This window comes from Paramormyrops kingsleyae, chromosome 3 (genome assembly GCF_048594095.1).
Source record: "Paramormyrops kingsleyae isolate MSU_618 chromosome 3, PKINGS_0.4, whole genome shotgun sequence".
In the NCBI taxonomy this organism is placed as follows: domain Eukaryota; kingdom Metazoa; phylum Chordata; class Actinopteri; order Osteoglossiformes; family Mormyridae; genus Paramormyrops; species Paramormyrops kingsleyae.
This window is the reverse complement of record NC_132799.1, coordinates 1,566,655-1,583,899: the sequence shown is the minus strand read 5'-3', so window position 1 is coordinate 1,583,899 and position 17,245 is coordinate 1,566,655. Positions and strand designations below refer to the sequence as shown.

Here is a 17,245-nt window from a genome sequence, read left to right as displayed (position 1 = left end):
GCTCTATTGGGTTGAGATCTGGTGACTGTGGGGGCCATTTTAGTACAGTGAACTCATTGTCATGTTCAAGAAACCAATTTGAAATGATTCGAGCTTTGTGACATGGTGCATTATCCTGCTGGAAGTAGCCATCAGAGGATGGGTACATGGTGGTCATAAAGGGATGGACATGGTCAGAAACAATGCTCAGGTAGGCCATGGCATTTAAACGATGCCCAATTGGCACTAAGGGGACTAAAGTGTGCCAAGAAAACATCCCCCACACCATTACACCACCACCACCAGCCTGCACAGTGGTAACAAGGCATGATGGATCCATGTTCTCATTCTGTTTACGCCAAATTCTGACTCTACCATTTGAATGTCTCAACAGAAATTGAGACTCATCAGACCAGGCAACATTTTTCCAGTCTTCAACTGTCCAATTTTGGTGAGCTCGTGCAAATTGTAGCCTCTTTTTCCTATTTGTAGTGGAGATGAGTGGTACCCGGTGGGGTCTTCTGCTGTTGTAGCCCATCCGCCTCAAGGTTGTGCATGTTGTGGCTTCACGAATGCTTTGCTGCATACCTCGGTTGTAACGAGTGGTTATTTCAGTCAAAGTTGCTCTTCTATCAGCTTGAATCAGTCGGCCCATTCTCCTCTGACCTCTAGCATCAACAAGGCATTTTCGCCCACAGGACTGCCGCATACTGGATGTTTTTCCCTTTGCACACCATTCTTTGTAAACCCTAGAAATGGTTGTGCGTGAAAATCCCAGTAACTGAGCAGATTGTGAAATACTCAGACCGGCCCGTCTGGCACCAACAACCATGCCACGCTCAAAATTGCTTAAATCACCTTTCTTTCCCATTCTGACATTCAGTTTGGAGTTCAGGAGATTGTCTTGACCAGGACCACACCCCTAAATGCATTGAAGCAACTGCCATGTGATTGGTTGATTAGATAATTGCATTAATGAGAAATTGAAGAGGTGTTCCTAATAATCCTTTAGGTGAGTGTATATAATGAACAAATTTTTGTTATACAATGAACACATTTATATTAATACATCATGTTCATTAAAACACACTTTCAAAATGTCTTACGAGTTTGCACACCCAAACTGTATATTCCAGAATGTATTTAATTTTTTTTCTTTTTAAATATGTACAGTGGTAGTGAGGAATGAGCGCAAATAAGTAAATCTGTTATTTGTGTTATAGTGCATTATAAAAGCCGTGCTTTTCTCACTCTGTCTGTGTGTTACACTGTGGTCTTGGAAAGCATTACACCTGTATATGGATGCCATGACCATAAAGCTGACTTGACTTGATATATCTGCGCCCCACTGTCCCCACCTGCTCGGTATATATGCTCAGCATGGGTAGTCCCACTTTGACAGTGTGAAAACAGCATCGCTGACCGTGACCGTGACCATGACCGTGACCGTGACCGTGACCATGAGCGCCAGATGCAGATTCCTAAGCTGAGTTACCATTTTTCGTGTGATACTCACTTCTCCTGGTGTCATTGCTCATTAGGCAGTTTCACCTTGATAGCGCTGTATGTCTGCCCAGTGTCCCACCGTAACAGGAGACTCACTGAGAAATTCACAGCACTCCTTAAGGCTGCACTCGTCACCCTCTAATGAGGGTGAGACACCATTACGGACCCCCGGCTCCCCTTTACACTCATGATTGACTAGTTTTCTGGCCCTTCAGTCATTTCAGCGGCATTGTTAGATGTACATAAACTTGTGTAAGAATTTTATTGTGCATTTTTATAAACATCTATCAGAGTTGTATTCATTCAGTTAGTTTCTTTCTCAGCTTAAGGCAATATTTTTGCCAGTTTTTTTCCCATATCTTTGAAAACATTGAAACCCTTGTCTGGTTGGCCGTATGGATGGATGGGTGAATGAGTGAAAGCCTGACTGTATCACGCTCTGGAAACAGCCTTTTGCAGCTATATAGAGCTGGAACTTCTGCATTGCACCTGTGTACCATTACACGTGATGAATTCCACAGCAATGACAGCATCACTTGAGTAACAGTTTCTGAGTATCACCCTTGAGGCTAACTAGTTAACATCTGATCTTAGAGCTTCCACCTTGGTCATAAATTTAGAAATGTTCTTCGGTGGGGGGGGGGCATCATTTTTCACATGTGTCAGGAGAAAATGAGCTTGTTGTCAGGGGCTCCCAGAGGAGGTGCTGCCTGTCTTGTGAATTTCTCCAAAGAGCTAAATGGAAGCTAACCCAAGTGACATCTGTTAAATAACAGGCCCTCCCCATTACAGCTGAGGCCTGGGGGGCCTCCTGACTGAGGTTGGCACGGCCCTGGGGGGTTCGGCCTGGCCTGACCGTGGCCTACAACACAGTGGGCAGCGAGGAACATTCTGTAGCTGGGGAGGGACAGGTCATTCCAACATGGAGATGCGGGTGTCTGGCCGCTGGTGCCTTTACCTCCCTCAGCCAACAGCAGTCAGTCTATTATTTTCCCCATTATTTGTTGGTCTACTTTCTGTCTAAAATGATGAATCTATTGGCCACATAAACTGTCCCAGGGCTCGGGGAGAGAAGGCTGCGGCGGAACGACCCCCAGGACCGCGTCCCAGAGCTTTGATTTGGCCCGAGTTTTTGACTTTCATTTTTACTTCCCGCTTTGTAATGTCAAAGAGGCTCCAAGGACCTCTTACTTATCATAATTAACAGATGAGCATGGATGTGTAGGAGCAGAGTGGCCATGCGGGGGGTGGGGGGGGGGCTGGGAGGGCAGGGCCGCCACTCAGAATTCCCGGGACTGAATTCCCTGGTGTGGGACAAAATGAAGAGCAACCAGGGGCAGATTAACTAAGTAATCAGAGTGTGTGGGGTCGACCCGGGGTCGGTGTTTTCACTGTGACGCCCCTCTCGCAAGCCAGGCTGCCTATGACATGGTGACGACTGCCCCCCCGTGTTCTCCGCCTGGTGACTGGGCACATGGAGGGTGACACTGCAGGCAGAGTATTTAAATGAGTAGAGTGGGTTGGGTGGCGCCCCCACGGCACTGGCCACTCAGCCTTAGCAGTGCAGACGTTAACAGCCACTCACTGCCGGCTCCTCTGGTGTGCAGTATCTGTAAAGGCCCTGGATCACAAGCCCTGCAGAAAACCTGTGTGCATTACATGACAGGAGGCACCTGAGAAATGGCTTTAAATGGTTTATTTTGCCATTTCATGGGGGTGGGTTGGGGCCTTTGGGGTTTCTGCACCAAACATCTAGGGAAATTATACCTTTCTGCCTGATATATTAAAAAAACCACAATATTCTGTAATCTGAAAGCAGGGGCATACTGTAGGCTGCAGATAAGGGATTGAAATTAAAGATGTACATTAATTTGTGATATTACTAAAAGTTATAGGACTTTGAGGGCACACAATTAGCCCTGCCACCTACTTTGGTGGTTTGTTCCTCTGAATCTACGGTGCCCTCTTTGTCGGTCTGGGACTCGTTAGAAATGATTCCCAAAAATGACTCCCATCCGTTGAATGAGAGCCACAAAAGCCAGGGTCTGAGTCACAGACGCTGCTCAGTTAAGATCCCTTGGCGGCAGGGGAAACATTAAGATGTTATCTCTCTTTCACTGCCAAATTCCCAGTCTGCCTCTTCCCCGCTACCTCCGCTCGTCTAATGAGGTAATTAGCAGGCCCTGCCTTTCAGCTCCGACTGCCGTAGCGCGAGTGTTCTGCTGCAAAATGGATGTAAAACCCGCAAACACACGGTGGATCAGTGCAGAGCTGTCACTGTCGCAAGGGTAGGGCGCCTCCTATTGGAGCGTCCTGTGACAAGACCTCAGGACTCATATCAGGCCAGTATGGCCCTCAGTCTCCACCTCCTCCAGAATAACAGTAACAAACTTTCCCCAGATAGATATCATCAAGCTGCTCACAAGCGCCCTTTTGTTACCTGCTGAGTGTTTTCGCCAAGCTCGACGTGGTCGGTGCCTGAAATAAACGCCGCGCTCCATCTCCTGCTTCGAGAATGGCCGCCCTCATTGTCGCCACGGTGACCTGCTTCAAACTGTCGCTTTGCCTGCTGGGTCTTTACTTAGTGATCCAGAGGAAATGTGCAGGGTGATACAGTATCGGGGGGGTCGGCTTCCCTCCCCGGCTGTGAAAGAATTTATAAAGAGAAATAAAAAAGAAAGAGCGGGACCATAGAGCTTCGGCCATGTGATTTATTACTTTCATTTAGAAAATGGGATTGTAAACTTGCTCATTTCGCCGCCCTGTAGGCCAGGCAGAGAGCCACTCCGTAATTACATAACAAGAAGTGCAGCAGAGGAGAGGTGTCAGATGGAAATTGGTTTGAATTGGCAGCCGCCCCAGTCTTGAGGACCACCCCATCATCCTGTCGTAACAGCCATCCTTCACAGTGAAATGGTAGCGCATGTTTTTGAATGTGTGGACCTGCTATGGGGCTTTTGAAGGAAAGACCCCTCCAGACTGGGGTTGAATCCCCCCCGGACGGAGAGGGAGGGGTATCGGTGAGAAGGAGATTTGGTGAACCAGCAGGTTGTTAGTTTGGCCCTAAGGAACCGCAGGAACCCCTGGATCAGTGCGCCACATGCGCACCCTGCGCCTTCCCTTCCCCGTGTTGACGTGGGACTTCCTGCAAGCTCTGCTCAGTCTGGAAAGGGCTTGTTGTCCAGTCATGCCCAGAAATGCCGGAGCCGGTGGCACCTGTCACCGGGAATTAGTCATTCCTCATTTGGTTCTGTTGCCTTACCCGTCAGGCCCAGTGGACGGGCTTTCCCCTGACAGTCTCGTCCGGAATACACAGGGAATGTGCTGACTGAGCTTCAGAAGATGGGTGACGGGTGGACTGATCCTGCGACTGATTGATGCAAACGAGCAGGGTGGCAAACATCTTTCGCATTCTGTGAAAAAACAGCCCTTTGTTTTCATGGATAAACCGATGGACTATCATTCCCGTCAAATCCCATCGTTATGTAGGTTATGAGAACCACAGGTAGGAGAGATTAAGCTTCTGCAGTTGAGCAGGAGCTGCGTGCCACGGTTTGATGGATGAAGCTGTCTGATCGTGTGATTCTTCTGGCCAGAAGATTCCTCAGTGTTTGTTTGGAGAAGCTCACAGGTGCCTCAACTGTCAGGAGGAGAGACGGTGCGTCTGTCTCCATGCTGCCCTGCAGCCTCCGCTAATCACACGGTTTGGGCGGGGGGGGGGGGCAAGGCAGATTCTAAATATTTAATTAGCGCAGATGCAGCTTTTCAGATGAGATACTTACGTCATGCTCTCCCCGCTGGACACCGCTGCGTCCCACCCTGCAGTTTTACTGGGTTCGGCTCAGGAAATGAGCAGGTCTTCCAGAATATACCATGTCCTCGACCCCCATAAGGGTGACATGCTGCTGTGGCTATAATCCCCCTCCTGTCAGGCGGGGGCCATAAAAGCTGACATTGCTGAGCAAATATCAGTAATTCCAGAGGTTGATTTTGCTGGGGGTCCTGGCCTCCCCCGGCTGCTGAGACTCGATGGGCACAGACACAGCAGTGGCTGAGCTCCAGGTCTGAGAGGAGACTCTCCCCTGGCGCGGGGGGGGAGGGGGGGGCGGCTGCAATGGTGCTTTCAGCTCCCAGATGTTATTTAGGGAGCTTTCACCGACGACTCTGATAGCTGATGAACTTGCAGATAATCTAATGTAGCTGCCTGCTGCAGGTCACATGACTGCCCTCTCAGGTCCTTTTACACCTTGAGTTGCCGTTTAAATCAAGTGTCTCCCTTGATGTCACAGGGATCTGCCTCCCCCCCCCCCCCCCGCACTGATGCACCGTCTCCTGGCTCCTCATTGCCTCCCCCCCCCCCGCACTGATGCACCGTCTCCTGGCTCCTCGGTTGCCTCCCCCCCACACTGATGCACCGTCTCCTGGCTCCTCATTGCCTCCCCCCCCCGCTGATGCAGCATCTCCTGGCTCCTGTTTGCCCAGCCCCCCCCCCCAGCACTGATGCCCCCTCTCCTGGCTCCTGCTTATCAGCCCCCCGCACTGGGTGAAGGTGACATGCCAATGAGACTTTAAATGTGGGAATGCTGGGAACGTCCACTCAGCTGTATGACAAGCTGAGTTTACCAGCAGGTCCTGTCACGTCCTGCCCGGCAGCCGGAGTCCATCCATAGGGAATCAGGCCAAACCCGATAGGGCGGGCGATACCTGCCAATTTAAACATGCTAGGTTACTGTGATTCTGTTGGTCTCATTTGTTACTTCTGATATAGAATATATGGACAAAAGTATTGGGACACATATCACTGAAGACAGACCCATTGCCAAAGGTGTATAAAATGAAGTGCCTTTCCATGCAGTCATGTTTACAAACATTTGTGAAAGAATGAGTCATTCTGAAGAGCTCAGTGAATTCTAGCATGGTGCTGTCATAGGATGCCACCATTGCTAAAAGTCAGTTTGTGAAATTTCTCTCCTGATAGAGATTCCAGGGTCAACTGTAAGTGGTGTTATTGCAAAGTGGAAGCGTTTATGAACAACAGAAACTCAGGCATGAAGTGGCAGACCACAGAGAGAGCAGGGTCACTGAGTGCTGAGGTGCAAAGTGTGTAAAAGTCGCCAACGCTCTGATGACTCAATAACTGCAGAGTTCCAGAATTTGGAAACAAAAATCGGATGGAGGGGTGTCAGGGTTAGGCTTAGGGTTAGGCTTAGGGTTAATCTTTGGCTTAGAGCAGGCGTGCGGGGGTGGGTGTGAAGGTGCACAAAATTCACATTTTGGTGCAGACCTTGGTTTCGGCTTCACGGTTCGGTGCAGTTTCAGTACAGCAGGGAAAACATTTATTTTTAACTTTTTATTATTAAAACTGCAAACACAATTAGTAACAATTAAAACACAATTAGAAACAGTTGTAAATCTGTCAGCATGTCCAAGTAACAAAACCTAAATGATGCTTAATTGCATTATGAAAATAAAAAAGTACATTTAAAAATCAGAAATGATGAATAAAATCCCATCTAAATCCTGTGCTCTCTCCTCCTGAGTACAGTCGCATCTCTGTAGTGATAAACATCCCTGTAGCTGTAGTTAATGGTCTGAATTCCCTGACAGAAGCACAGACTGGCTTCGGTCATACACACAATCAGATGAATGTGACTATTTCCCAGTCTCAGTGACGCCTCCCACCCCCAGATACTGCTCCCTGGTCTTGCAACCGGGGCCCAGGTTCAAATTATTTTCCTTTCATTTTCAAAAGCTGGTGATTTTTTTTTTATCGCGTTTGAGGATAGACTTACTTAAGATGCCTCAAAGAGACCCACAGCCTTTTCTCAGGTTCTGCTGTTTGTTAAGCCAAAGACCTGCTGTTCTCCTTATTTGTAAGGCTGCCTGCTAAGGAATTAAAAAGTAGAATTATCAGCTGCCTGTGTGCGGCTTTCAGGATCTTCGTCTCCTCTGGCAGCCATATTTCCGACCTGTGATTTGCACACTTCCTGGACCTGCGTATTTATCTGTCAGGCTTTATTTGCCTGCCACTTTGAAGGGGTCAGGAATTCATTTTTTTCATTTTCCTAATGCTGCCATGTTGTATTTTCTCTATTTTGATCCCCCCCAAAAAAGCTTTTGGAAAAGCACTTTGTGACAAGCCTCACCCATGACAATGGCAATGCCTCTTATGATGCTGATTGATCGGTCAGTGTGGGGAAGCTCTAAAGGGAACATAGTGCCCATTCTGCTCCCTGTTTCCTCTCCTTAAGTCAGTATTTATTTACTGCTGGTATTTCTGCATGGCACTGACATTTGCTGCAGGAAACATGATTGAGCTGGTCGTTAGAAATGATCACGGTCTGGGGAAATCCACAGCAATCCTGCGAAGGGGGTAATATCACGGCAGCCAGCTTTACTGATGGCTGACATGTGTTTAAACCACTTAAAAGGTTGTATAGATGAGATTAATTAGTATGGAGGCCTACAGTGGCACCTTGCTGTTGTTCACAGTAATGTTCCCTGCCCCTTGTGTGCCTTCCGGAATGTTCCGCGGAGCTCCGGGTCGAGCTGCGTGACTCCTGCGGGCCGGCGCGCTCATCCGCATCAGGGGGTCGCCCTGCTGCACTGGATCACCCCCCATTTCCCCCACACCCTCCCAGGAGCTGTTTTCAGGGGTGTTTAAAGGAGAATCCATTTCGGGGGGAGCTCTGCTTCCTAGGCAGGTGCTCACCATACCCTGGATAACACATTTCCATACCCTGAGTGTAATGTGATGCACCAATGCTAATTGTATGTTTTGAGATCGAGTCGAAACTGTCAAAAGATGTTGCCCTGATGTACTACCAGCTGTGTAACGTGTTGCCGTTCTTTCAAGTGTGTGAAGTGCTGTGGTGGATGCTGGTGGTCTTTCAAAGGCAGTCTGGGGGGGCGGCGGTCTGTAGGGCGTGTTGGCTAAAGCGCTGTCATTTTCTGTGTGGATATCTCCCAGGGGCCACTATCAGGGCCGTGTGCATCGCGGGATCATGTTTGCTGTGCATCTCACTGTGAGCTTCCCGTATCCGAACTCTCCAGTTGAGCCTGGCTTTTGCTGTGTTTCCATGACGATGTCTTCATATACAATTTATGACTGGAGAAGAGGAGAATAAACGACCGGGGTTTACTGTACATCACGCTTGTCCCCCTAATTAGTAGCGACACGTTTTGGCTCAGTGGAAAAAAATGTAAAAAGGCAGCTTACGTAATCCATAAATCAAACGATTTTCCCATACAGAGCCTCCACAGGTAATGAGGCTCCTGCTTTACTGCTGCGCTGCTGTGTTCCTGTCCCTGGGGGGCGCTCACTCGCTCGACAGCAGGCGTGTGCCGCGCGCATGGAAGCCTAGTGGAATCCATCTGCCCGGCACTTTTAAAAAGCTCATTTTGCTGATCGATGGTAGAGCTGGGTGGGGTGGGCGGTGGGAGGGGAGGTATGCAACTCCCCCGCATGGGGGGAGGGGGGGCTGCCACTCACAGTCACGATGCCAATTATGTGTCGGGTGCAGCTGGGGGCGAGGCAGCCGTCTCGGAAAGGCAAGCGGGCGCGAGAGTTAATCTACCGCAGTTCTGTTGTCTGGGCAACTCGAAGGGGGTAGCTGGGGAGCCACTGGGGGGGGCTGATGTGTGACGCCGCACAAGGAAGCCCCTAGTAAGCTGTCCGCAAGTGTGACGCACACAGACACACACACAGACACACACACACAGAAATACACACACAGACACACACACAGACACACACATACAGACACAAAAACACTCACAGACACACAAATACAGACACACACACATACAGTCACACAGATATAAACACACACAGAGTGCGTGTCACAGATATGTGAGCTGCAGTCAGTGTGCCTCTGTCGCCTGTTAGAAACAGAAAGGTTGGGGGACGGCTGGGGGGGGATTAATTCATTCCCACCTGCTTGAAATATCTGACCCATTTTCCTTCCTTTTGGCTGGACCCAATCCCCCCCCCCACCATGCACTGAGTTCCAGAAACATCTGCCTGTAGACATATTTCTGATTGCATGTTCGGCGTTTGGCTGTTTTTTCTCCTTTCCTTGTGTTCTTGGCTGAATGCTAGAGGCTGAGCAGACAGGATTGGGACGGGATGGACGCTTCCGGGTTTGGGGCCAGCGGCACACCTACTGGTGTCACCAGGAGCAATCTCCGCGCACGCCATCACTGCCATCTGCTGCCGACTTGGTGGGCGAGCCGCCATGGTGGGGGTGGGGCTCTGCGGGCCTGTCACAGGCCCCCCCCACGGCGGACGCGCACTGCGTGGCCCATTAACGCTGCTGCATCACACAGGAAAATCACTGCTTTCTCGCATTTTATTATGTAAATGTCAGTCATTCAGGACTGCCCACAGGATGGTAGTGCCATGATTGCTACTAAATAATTTAATTGCACTCCTTCAAAATAGCCACCAGATGAAAGTGTGGCAACACAAAAACGTGCACAAGGCCTTTAAAGTGCTTTCCTGTGCCGTTTAGATTAGGCGCGTCTCGATTCCAGAACATTCCAAGAAGACCAGACACTAGAGCGTCGCACTTCTGGTCCAGACATCTACAGATCCGCCAGGTAATCGCAGCTGAGCTTGTGTTGCACTGCTCTGCCTCTCATACGTGTCTATGTGAATCGTACAAATGGGCTCTAGGAGATAAGGTTCTCCTGTTTGCCGGCATTCCTCGTAGGGGTCGGGCCTATGCAAATGAGCCTGGGGAGCAGGGGCTTATGGGGGCTCAGTGGAAGGTTCCGTGCTGGTGATTCCAGCAGAGATCCCTGTACATGAGTGACAGCAGAGTCAGGACAGCATTAGTGGGGTTAAAATAGCACAGGGATGGGGGAGTCTGCTAGAGGGGATGGTTTCCGGAAGGATCCCACGAGAGCTCACCTGCTTTTGGGGAATATGACTTAGCAGTTAAGTCATGTGTTTGGGTCATGCTCAGCTATGAGATTTCCTCATTTTATAGTTTAGCTTTCAAAACGGGGCTCCTGGAATATTTATGAAGCCTGTTTGGCGTTGCGTTGTATGCAAACACCACTGTGCAAATATTAGAGTTTGTCGTAAGTGCAAATGGGAGGCGGCCCCTGCCAGGCTCTGCTGCGTAACTGACCAATGAGTGTAACCAAGACGTAGGGAAGGAACAGGAAGCAAAAAGGGTCATTGTCATTTGCGTTATTATGGCAAATGCAGTCTGTAGACTGGAAGATATGCAGTATCACCTGGCGCCTGCACAAAGACTTCCAATGACATCAGCATCTTCACGAAGGCGTCCAATGACAACAGAATCTTCATAAAGGCGTCCAATGACACCGGCACCTTCATAAAGGCGTCCAATGACAACAGCACCTTCATAAAGGCATCCAATGACACCGGCACCTTCACGAAGGCATCCAATGACACCGGCACCTTCATAAAGGTGTCCAATGACACCGGCACCTTCATAAAGGCATCCAATGACACCGGCACCTTCACGAAGGCATCCAATGACACCGGCACCTTCATAAAGGCATCCAATGACACCGGCACCTTCACGAAGGCGTCCAATGACACCGGCACCTTCATAAAGGCGTCCAATGACACCGGCACCTTCATAAAGGCGTCCAATGACACCGGCACCTTCATGAAGGCGTCCAATGACACCGGCACCTTCATGAAGGCGTCCAATGACACCGGCACCTTCATAAAGGCGTCCAATGACACCGGCACCTTCATAAAGGCGTCCAATGACACCGGTGCCAGCATGAAGACGTCCAGTGACACTGGGCACCTGCTGGCTCCTGTTTATAAAGACCCCACAGTTTCTCCAGCTTGCATTCATGTCGTAGCTCAGGGATAATGATTCTGTTTCCTCCTCAGGCCTGAGTCGTGAGCCCCGCTCAAAGCGGACATTCATACCTACCACCATCGGGGCGGGGGGGGGGGGGGGGCTTCCACATTCCCTGTAATCGTATTTCTGCTTCCCATGTTCTGTGCCGCTGTTTTCCACTTGCTTGGATGACCTGCCTTGAAGGGGTTGTTGATAATCTTCATTTTCAACCTTGTATTTGGGGGAAATTGGGTTTATGTGGTGTTTTTTTGGTCCCCTGAAAGTTAAGGAAGAGCTGGACCCAATGATTGTTCTCATTCTGTGAGTTATATGGGTCACTTACACAGGAGGCTGAAGGCCCTGAAACTCAGTCGGGCTTGGAGCGTGTGGCAGGGCGTGGTGAGTAAACACACAGCCGCGTTTGTACAGGGAGGCGGACCATTAGATGTTTTCTTAGGACTTAAGTATTATTTTGCTTTGCTAAACCTTCTGCTGTGCTTGTGATTGGAAGGTGATTGGGGGGGGGGAGAAAGGTATGTAGCTTTGGATAAAACCACTGGCTACATCGTTTTTGTGTGTAGTACAGCGCAGTGGGTATATGCGTAGATCAGCCACACAGTCAGATGGACTGATCTGCCACCTTCTCCTCGATTCTGTTCAGTCTTCAGCGGTTATATTGATTTTCATTAATGAATGTTAGTTTGAGCTTTCCCTTTATGATGGGCATAAATGACGCTGCGTTACCTGTAATCGACATCCTGCAGGGTAATTGAAATGTCAGCTGTAATCAAATTTAGTGATTTATTTTTAAAATATTTAATATTTCTGAAACCAAAGCCCCAACGTACCGCCAAAACGTCCGTTCAGCACTACAGGCTGATTATGGAGTTTGGCGGTGAATAGTACCGCCTCTTAATTACACATCATTGACATTAACAGTAAGGTGACGAAGCAATCTAAAAATGTCCAGCGTATGTAATCTTTAAATCATAACACCGGAAGATAAAGACCATCCCTGTGGAGCCTGTTTAGTGGTGTGTAAAACAATGGCTGAGGGTTACCAGCTCTCACGCATCCGGCGTGACACTCACGCTTTCTGACTGTCATACTCACCAAGAAATCTCACGGCAAATCTATATTATTCCATTATAAACCTAAAGTCAGCGTTGAGGCAGTTTGCAAACCATACATACTATTTACAATGTAATAAAACTCTCACATACACGTAAATGTCCGTACGTGTGTGCAGACTTGTTTTGAAATGAAAATCTCACTCCAGCCAGCTGACCAAAACTGGCAACCCTGCAATATTCCGGAAGCTTCTCATGCAGATCTTCCCCCAGGTTATGCGTCTGCTTTGAAATGTATTTAGTGAAAGTGATGGTGATGGAACATCATGAATTCCTGTACGATTTTATAACTGTCACCTGCAATCGGTCTAAAAGGTTTCTTAGGTTAATAAAAATGGATATTTGTATTAGTGTCTAACAAGGAAAAATCTTTACAAAGCGAACAGCGGATTTGTTATAAAACTGTAAATTTAATATGAATTAAGCAGCGTTGTGGTGGGGGGCGATGTCACTCCAAATGCACGGATATCATAAAAGCTGCCGATCTCTCCATCTCTGCTCTCAAGCTGCTTTATGGGTCCGGATTGCAGTTTAATGTAGCGTTATACAGCAGCCGCGTTAATGTTTTTCCGTGAGCTCCGAAGGCGCTACTCCGCGCTGGCAGCCCGTTCTGATTTGTGTCCCTCCACCTCTGGATACTATAAAACTTCATGAGCAAATGAAAAACTATGATTCCGTGATTGTGCAAAAGAGGAATATTTTATTCTGCACGTATTGTGGCCGCTGCAGTCCATTCGACCACTTTTAATTAACTCAACAACAGAAGCTATTTTGAAGTTCTACTGTATGTCTGTTTTCAAGCTAATCACATTTATACTGTCAAACATTATTAAATATTTCTTGAAAAGGATCTGAAAATATAACACAATACGAATGTTTGACATGATTCTCTGTTTAACACTGACTCATAAAATTGATATGGCAAATTCACACAATTCTTCATATTTAATACTGATTGAAAAAATTATTTTCCATTAATTTTCACACCTACTTACATTCTCAGAATTTTTCTGATTATTTTTATTATTGTCTTGTAATGGCATAATGACTTAGTTCTTCATAAACAGAAAGTATCAAAAAAAAGACGTAAAAAAACTTTACGCGCGTTCCGCGTGAATCCGCCTTCTGATCTCTGCCTGTGTCTCACCGCGCCAGGCATCGCGTTCACCCAAAGCACATGCTGGGACATTAAAACCCAGGGAAAGGGTTTTGTTGGAAGCTTCGGTCATGGCTTATATACAAGGGTGAGGATGACATCTGCAGCCTGCTTGTTTCCCTAGAATGTTCTGTGTGGTTTGGGTTTAAACACATGTTCAGCCCTGTAAAAAGAGAGCAGTCCGAATCCTGAAGGACATTCAGACGTTTAGCAGATAGGCATCTTTACTCATCCTGGATTCAGCGTAATCGAGCTCCATGAGCTGCCTGTTTGGGTCAGACCTCCCCTGCGGCCACCAGCCTTGTCTTCTTTTCTCCTTCTCAGTTCCAGATTTTTCTTTGGCTTTCAGGAACACGTTGTCTTTTCGTTCGACAAGAAAACATACAGATATCAGTGGGGCATTAATGAGTTACGTTGATCAGTGGGGTTTATGCATTTGTATCGATGGATATCACATCTGCTGGTTTTGTTTACAGTGTTTTGCGCCTCAGTGCTGACAGTGATGCTCAGTGCAGCAGCCTCAGTGTCAGTGGGTCTGTTCTGTGGGTGTCTAAGGAGGTGCCTGCAGTCGCCGCAGCTGCTCCCTCCTCTTCAGCTTCCCTCTGAAGACTGGTCTGGAAAAGCAGGAGAATGCGCTCCGTGTGTCTGTAAATGAGTCATTCTGCAGACGCGGAACGTGTTTTCCCCATAGGCTGATACTCACTCTGTGTTTATTTTCATTTATCTACCTATTGCCAATCGCGAGCGTGGGACAACGACTGACAGTAAATGTTCGTTTCCCGCATTTAGTGGGTCTGTGAAACGCCACCATTAGTGCCTGAAGACAGGATTAAACTGCGTATCTCTCTGTCACGGAGAGTCAGCAATCTCCTCCTCTGTTGATTGAATCGACTCCTGTCTGCCTCATGCGTCGCCTCTATAAGTGTACCAGCAAAACAGCAGAAGTAACTAGAGATGCATTTCCGCAAGAAAATGCAAATGTGACAGCGCCTGCAGCATCAGTCATTCATTGCATACCATAACCAGTGCAATTAAGTGGCTACTAGCGCTCGGCCAAGGAAAGAAAGGATTGACTATCTGGAAAAAGGGATGAAAAAGAGGGATGTGGGTGGGATATCAAAGAAAAAAATAAAAGCACACTTCTTAATGGGTGGAAAATTTGAGAGGTGGAACAGAGTTCCTGGGTGAAAAATTAGGAGGAGGTAGGTGGCAAAAACAGAACTGAAGTCAATGGGAGGGAGGAGAAAGAAGGAATGAAGAAGGGAGAAATGGATGAAAGTTGGTTGAATACTTTTCAGCTGCACACTGGATGTCTTCAGCAAGTTTCGAGGTTTTATGTTGAAGACTGAATGGGAGCAGTTTGAAAAATTGACAAAAAGAGTGATGCGGGTGGAATATCAAAAATACAAGCACACTTCTCCTTAATGGGGGGGATCATCTGAGGGGGGAGTTTCTAGGTGAAAAACTGAATAATGAATAACAAAATTTCTTTTTTTTTTATTAAAATAAAATTGGGAATAATAAAAAATAAGAACAACAGTTAAACTTAAAAAGAACAGCATGTGGCTGTATGTGCAATCTCATAATAATAATGATAATGATAATAATAATAACAATAATCACCATCACCGGCAGCGGATTTCGGGAATCAGAGAGAGCTCCTCTGTTCGCCCACCAGATGACGTGGCATTAGTGCACTGGTGCCGTGGCGACTCGCCACCCGCCTCTGATACCCAGCAAACCCGCTTCAGGGGGCTCATCCCGTCTCTGCTGCCCCTCCTTGGCAGGTACACCCTGTCCGCCAGTGGGGGCCTTCCGCAGTGCACGGCTGAAATAGAGATGGCCAGTGGCACGGAGCAATGGAACGAGAGCCCCCCCTCGCACCCTGGGCTGCAGGTACGCCTCCCCTCCTCCCCACAGCTTCTGCCTTGGCAAAATAATGTTCTGCAGTTGTTCTTAATAATTGGAGTCCACCTGCATGTTTGCCTGGTCCCATAGGTGGAGTTGGGACCCATCTTCCTGGGAGGGGTCCCAGCTCAGTCCTGGCTGCGTGACCACAGGGGGGCCACTGGATTTGTTGGTTGCATCGGAGTGCTGCAGGTGAACGACAGGGAGGTGCAACTTGTGAAGGAGGCCGTGAAGGGGAGGAACATCAGAAACTGTCTCTCCTCCCCCTGCCAGCAGCACCCGTGTCGCAATGGAGGCACCTGTGTCAGGTGAGGGGCTAACCTGTGCATTCACTCATCAGCCAGTAGGGGGCATCACGAGTCACTTGTGTGTTAGACGGACCTAGATTTCGTAGGCTTTCTGTGGATCAGGCAGAGTTCTCGTAGTCCTCAGTCTCCTTGAGGGAAGCCACCAGTGACAACCGGTCCGCAGTGTCCCGGCAGTGGCATTCTTCCCTATAATCCCACAGAAGTTCTGCAAATTAGCACAAAGGAGAACAAACGCCGGATTCGGCCGTCATACTACCATGGACAGGAGCAGTGACACAGAGATCTCGTTCATCTCAAATGGGCTGGTCTGACAGCACTTTTGATCGGCCGTGCAGTGACCTGTCCTCTGTGCAGTGACCTGTCCTCCGTGCAGTGACCTGGCCTTTGTGCAGTGACCCGCCCCATCGTCTTTGTGCTTTAGAGAATAGCTTCATTAACATTAACATGCTTATTCGAGATGAAGCACCACAGCTTATTAGCTGCTTTGCTTGGCCCTCGGAACCTTCCAGTAGAAATTCCGGTTGTAGTTATTCTCATTTGGCAAAGTGTGTGTTTCAGCGTTTTCCTCCTTCCCAAAACTCTGAGCTATGACAGCGTCTGTGCCGACAGGAACGCTTTTTATAGTCCGTCATAACAAAAAATGTGCCGTCTGATAGCACATCTGTGAGCTTGAGGCTTCCTAGTTAGTGGTAAGTCAAGACTGTGTCCAGGTGTCTGCAGTGGAATTTCACAAAAGGACAGAAAGTATTTAAAAACACTTTGCTTTTATCAAATCTGTACATAAATCATGGCTCTGAGCCGCCCACTGTGTAATGACTCATATGAGAGGAGCAAACAACTTTGTGGCAGGTAATTGGAAGTCTAGCTAGATCTGTGGCTCTTTGGTTTTGATGTCATGTTGTAAACAGCAGATAGGTACCAAGGTACTTTAAAAAGCTTGTGCTTTAGCTTCTAATGCACTTTCAGCTCCCGGAAGCGGATTTGGTGGCCTGCATTCGGTGGCCTGCATTCGGTGGCCTGCGATCGGCGGCCCGATCTTCCTGTTCTGCCTGAAAATGACAGAGAGCTGGTCTTGCAGACCTTTGCTGGATGCACACGGATGTGTGTTCATCATGTTGTCCTGCATCCTTCTGATCTTTTGGATGTGCTGCTGGCTGTGCACTTTTTTATGGCATATTTCATGCTATTTCCTTAAGCTTACGGCAATTTCCAAGCCGTGGAATTGCTGATTGTAAGAATATGTAATTAACATTATGCAAAGGTACTGGCGAAAGCTGTCAGAGCTGAATCTGTCATGAACCTGGACAGAGAGGGACGCTGCCCAAAGTTTTTCTGGAGAAAGGCTTTGTTAAGGTGCTGCTTCATTCACAGCAGCTTGTAGTGGTTTGATTGGGTTTATTTTGTTGTCTTCCTCAAAAAAGAACC

General features: G+C 48.1%; 1 protein-coding gene across 1 annotated transcript in view; it reads left to right on the top strand.

Moving 5' to 3' along the window:
- Positions 1–17,245, top strand: part of eys (eyes shut homolog) — a 150,671-nt gene that overhangs the window by 116,635 nt on the left and 16,791 nt on the right. The window contains exons 22-23 of the mRNA XM_023844746.2: positions 15,392–15,500; positions 15,603–15,820. Coding sequence (XP_023700514.2) covers positions 15,392–15,500; positions 15,603–15,820 — 327 coding nt within the window. The remainder of the gene's footprint in view (positions 1–15,391; positions 15,501–15,602; positions 15,821–17,245) is intronic.